Source organism: Nestor notabilis, unplaced genomic scaffold, assembly GCF_000696875.1.
Source record: "Nestor notabilis isolate BGI_N333 unplaced genomic scaffold, ASM69687v1 scaffold21290, whole genome shotgun sequence".
Taxonomy (NCBI): domain Eukaryota; kingdom Metazoa; phylum Chordata; class Aves; order Psittaciformes; family Psittacidae; genus Nestor; species Nestor notabilis.
The window spans coordinates 466-5,768 of record NW_009910939.1 but is presented as its reverse complement, the minus strand read 5'-3'; the positions used below and the strand labels follow the sequence as shown (position 1 = coordinate 5,768).

At 58.4% G+C, this 5,303-nt stretch overlaps 1 protein-coding gene across 1 annotated transcript; it reads right to left on the bottom strand.

The window, feature by feature from the left end:
* Window positions 1-1,256: 1,256 nt before the first annotated feature.
* Window positions 1,257-4,770, bottom strand: LOC104404045 (N-acetylmuramoyl-L-alanine amidase-like; the record flags this gene model as incomplete). Its single annotated transcript, XM_010012390.1, has 4 exons — window positions 4,719-4,770; window positions 2,631-3,440; window positions 1,632-1,842; window positions 1,257-1,551 (listed from the first exon to the last, which is right to left on the bottom strand). Coding segments are annotated over exons 1-4 (1,368 nt in total), but the record flags the coding sequence as incomplete, so codon positions are not given.
* Between the last annotated feature and the right edge of the window lie 533 nt (window positions 4,771-5,303).

Genomic DNA, 5,303 nt, shown 5'->3' with positions numbered 1-5,303 from the left:
GCGTCCTCCCATGTGTCCCCCCCACATCACCCCATTGTCCCCCTGTTGTCCCCCCTGTCCCCGCGGCACCTTGGCTCTTCTCTGCCTCCTCCAGCACCCAGTTCCTGTCGTGGCTTCCCCATGTGACCCACCACCATTTTTTATGGCGTGGGCCGCCTCGAGAAGGTTGAGTCCCACCAAGTCACCTCATATGGGGTCTGGAGACCCTGGGGACCAGCTCCGTGCATGTGGCTTTAATGCCATCATTAGGCTTCAGAGTGAACGGGTGCTCCTGGGTGCTGTTCTGGTGGGTGGTGCAGCTGGGGACACGGGTGACCATCTTAAAGGGGGGTTCTGGAGGGGGGGGGCTCCTTAGGGGTCATAGGGGGTGGCCAAGGTAATAGTGCTGCTTGGGGCACACCAGCACCCAGCAGGTCCCAGGCACCTCGGTCCTTAAGTCCTCTCCCATCACCCCATGGGCACCCCTCAACCTGTGCCTCAGTTTCCCTTTCCAGGGACCACTCAAAGCTGATGTCCTGGCACTGACTTTATTGGGGGGGGGGATTTATGGTGGTTGGTGGCCATGAGAAGGGTATGCTGGGCTGGTGGGACTAGGCCAGGATCCATCCGGGATGGTGGACTTCAAGGCTGGGGTTCTTCTGGGCCAGGGTCCATCTGTGCTTGCATCCATCAGGCTGGTGCCCACCTAGACCAGGACTGATCTGTGATGGCATCTGTCAGGTCAGGGTCTATCTGGACCAGGGTCCAGCCATGGCACTGGTGTCCATCTGGACCAGGGTCTAACCATGGCACTGGTGTCCATCTGGACCAAGGTCCATCCAGATCAGCATCCATGGCACTGGTGTCCATCTGGACCAAGGTCCATCCAGACCATCATCCATGGCACTGTGTCCATCTAGACCAAGGTCCATCCAGACCAGCACCCATGGCACTGGTGTCCATCTGGACCAAGGTCCATCCAGACCAGCATCCATGGCACAGGTGTCCATCTAGACCAAGATCCATCCAATCTGGCTTCCATCAAACCAACATCTGTTGGATCTGGGTCCATCCAGACCATCACTCATTGGGCCAACATCCATCTAGACCATGCTCCAACCTTACCCGCACCCACCAGCCCAGGACCCACGGTGCTGATCCTCACTGCAGAGGAGAGAAGAAGCCACCATCAGCATCACAAACTGCACCCAACCCTCATGCTGGACCACACGCCCCAACCTCCAAGCCCTGGAGATGCCTCCAGGGCTGGTGCTCACCTTGAATCTGCTCCAGGTCTTAATCTCTCGGAACAAAGAGTTACCAGGACAGTCGGTGTGACCCATCTGCCGGTGGCCACGGAGGGTGTAGTTATGGTGGAGCCTCCCTGTCCTCACAGCACAGGGCAGGAGCTGGTCCCTCACCAGGGCGATGGTGTCTGGGTCAGGTAAGGTGCTTGAGAAGTCTCCAACGTATCCCACACCGTATCCTTTGCTGTTGTAGCCTTTGGTGTGGGCACCAACCCAATGCCACCCTCGGCCTTGGTACAGGTACCCATCAGAGCCCACCACGAAGCTGCAAAGCACCCATTGGGCGTCATAAGGTGTTCGGAGATGGGTGATAGGACCGTGCTGGTGGTGCTGGTGGGGTCTCACCTGTAGCCGATGTCGTCCCAACCGCGTGTGTCCTGGTGGAAGCGCTGCATGGAGCGCATGGCGTGGGAGCAGGCCTGGAAGCTGGGACATGGCGCGCTGGGGATGAACGTGTGGTGGATGAAGACCGACTCCAAGGGCAAGGTCAAGGCTTTGGGGGTGCCCCGGTAGGGACGAGCACCCCACATGCACCGGGGCACGATGGGCGGGCACTCTGCAAGGGAAGGGGACATGGACCGTCTCCATGGGGACATGGAACATCTCCTTGGGGTCATGGAACGTCTCCCTGGGGACATGGAACATCTCCTTGGGGACATGGAGCATCTCCTTGGGGACATGGAGGGTCTCCTTGGGGACATGGAGCATCTCCTTGGGGTCATGGAGCATCTCCCTGGGGACATGGAGCATCTCCCTGGGGACATGGAGGGTCTCCCTGGGGACATGAAGCATCTGCCCAGTGAGGGACACCTTGGCCTGAGACATGGGAATGGCTTCCTGGGGTCCCTTCATCTAAAGGACATGGAGCATCTGCTCAGGGGGTCCCTTGGCTGGTGGCCATCCAGGGCACAAAGCAGTGCCCAGGGACCCATTACCCAGGGAGCACATTGATGTCCATCCACAGGACATGGTGGTGGCCATCCAGAGAACATGGTGTTGGCTATCAAGGAGATACACCAGTGGCCATCCAGAGAACAAAGCAGTGTCCAGGGACCCATTATCCATGGGATACACCAATGTCCATCCAGAGGACATGGTGGTGGCCATCAAGGGGACAGACCAATGTTCATCCAGAGGACACACCAATGCCCATCCAGGGGCCACAGCAGCATCCTACCACCCATGGGCCACCCAGCAGTATCCCACCATCCCAGGCCATGTGTGACCACTCATCTCTCTGCCCTTCGCTCCCCTTAGTGCCACCTCCACCAGGGTGCCATTGGGGCCCCCCGTCCCACCAAAGCTCCACTGGGGTGCAAAGACCTCCCATCACCACCTCCCTACCCACGTAGAGCTGGGTGAAGTCCCGCGCTGCCCGGTGCGCGATGGCCACCACTTCCTCTGCTCCCACGTCCTCCAGGAGCTCCCTTGTGGGTGGCAGCACCCGCAGCACCCTCAGCATCGCCTCCACCTCCTGCTCCAGCTTCTCCGGCCCCATCAGCACCCCAAAGTCTCGCCGCCGGTAGCTGCTGCGGGGTCTCCCTTGCTCCGTGGTGTTGCCCATCCCATAGTAACCCCGCAGGAGGTCAGTGAGCGGGATGGGTGCTTGGGCCACTTGGGCACCCAAGAGCACCCCATCCATGGCCCCGTTGGCGACAGCATCAGGAATGGGTGACGGGGGTCCCAGTAGGGTGTAGTTTTGGGGGTCATCCACATCATCCCAACAGCCTCTGGGTCCCAGCGTGGCTCCATCACCACCATGAGCCAAGAGGTACGATGTCCCCAAGGCCTCGGTGATGGTGACAGCGTAAAGTGGGTCAATGGGTGGCTCGAAGGTGGGGAGGGGCCACCCTGACCCCCTCTTTTGGCCAACCTCGATGCCAGCAAAGAGGGGACCAAGAGCCACAGTGGAACCATCGGGTGCCAGCACCACAGCATCGCGGTGGAGGAGGTGGGTGAGGAGCACCCATAGCTCATGGCTGAGTGCTGGTGGGGCTAGTGGGACATGGGGTGGCTCCCCCAGCACTGCGCGGCACCCCGGGGTGCTGCAGGCACCCAGCGCCCTCGCCAGCTCAGGTATGGTCAGGTTGGGGCTGCTGGACTCGAGGACTTCCATGAGCTCAACCACAGAGTCCATGTGGCGTGGTGGGAGACCTGCAGAGGGGACAGGGAGGAGCACCCATGGGTGGCTATAGGGGAAGGGAGGGATGGAGCATCGTGGGGAGTGTTTGGAGGAGGGTGAATGGACACAAAAGAGGGGGAAAGACCCAAAACAGGGGGGAAAGAACCCAGAAGAGGGAAATAGTTTCCAAACCAGGGTGAGACAAACAAACCGAAGTGAGAGGACCCAAAGGAGGGTGAAAGGACCCGAAACAGGGGGAAAGGACTCAAACCAGGTCAGAGCACCCAAAACAGGGGAGAAAGTACCCAAGAAAAGGTAAATGGACCCAAAACAGGGTGAAAGGACCATAAACAGGGTAAAAGGACCATAAACAGGGTGAAAGGACCCAAATCAGGGTGAAAGCACCCAAATCAGAGTGACAGCACCCAAACCAGGGTGAATGCACCCAGAGCAAAGTGAAAGCGCCCAGAGGAGGGCGCCAATTGCCCAGGAAAAGGGTGAATGCGCCTAAACCAGGGCGAAACCACCCCAAAACAGGGCGAAAGCACCCAAAACCAGGGCGAAAGCACCCGAAAACAGAACGAAAGCACTCAAATCAGGGCAAAAGCACCCAAATCAGGGCAAAAGCGAAAGCATCCAGAGGACTGTGCAAGCATCCAGGAAAAGGGTGAATGCAACTAAAACAGGGTGAAAACACTCCTAAAACCAGGCAAAAGCACCCAAAACATAGTGAGAGCACCCAGAAAAGGACAAATGCCCCCAAAACAGGGCTAAAAGCACCCCAAACAGGGTGAAAACACCCCAAAACAGGGTGAAAACACCCCAAAACAAGGTGAAAGCGCCCACAGGAGGGCGCAAGCACCCAGGAAAAGGGTGAAAGCGCCTAAATCAGGGTGAAACCACCCCAAAACAGGGTGAAACCACCCCGAACCAGGGTGAAAACACCCCAAACCAACCCAAAACGTCCCAAACCAGGGCAGAAGCACCCAGCCCCCGGGCTCCTGCACCCATCACGAGCACCCATCACCCAGTACCCGCATTCCCCCCCTCCATGGGCGCAGCTTTAGGCTGGAATCCCCCCAATTAGGGCAAATCAAAGCAACTGGAGCCTGCCGAGGGGCCCCTGCAGTTGCCACACGTATGTGGAGGCATGTTGGGGCATGTTAGAGCATGTAGTTGTGCACTGGGGTGTGTTGTGATGGGCTGCGATATGCTGGGGCGTGTGGTGGGGTGTTGGGGGGGGACTTCAGTGTGTTGGGGGGTGCTTTAGCATGTTGGGGCGTGTTGTGGCATGGGAGGCATGTCCCTACCTGTGCCGGGGGGGGTGCACACGCTCAGCACCAGGAGGAGCCGCAGGAACATGCTGCCGGGGCCGTCCCGTGTTGCTGGCTCCGTGACACCGGACTTTGTCCCCACCGATGACACGGGGCGGGGACATGGGCTGACATACGTGTGTGTTGCATGGGCAGCGCTAAGCACGTGGGGGGGGTGGGTATGAGGGGCCTAGGAAGGTGCTACACGTGTGTTCATGCACGTATGTGTACATGTATGTGTGCTACATGTGTGCGCATACTTGCGTGTTCATGCACACTAAGTGGGGTGCGTGTATGTGCACATGCCTGCATGCGTATATGCACATGTATGTGTGCATGTGCACGGGGTGCTTCTACATGTGTTTTCATGAGTCTGCACACATGTGGGGGGTGTGCGTGCACGTATGTGTACACAGGGGGTATGTGTATGTGCGTGTGCATACGCTTGTGCATGGAGTGCTTCTACATGTGTGTGCACATGTGTGTGTGTACAGACGTGTGTGTGCTTTAGGGGTGTGTGCGTATATGTGCATGTGTGTATGTGTGTGTTCACAAGGTGTCCATACATACATGCGTATGTGT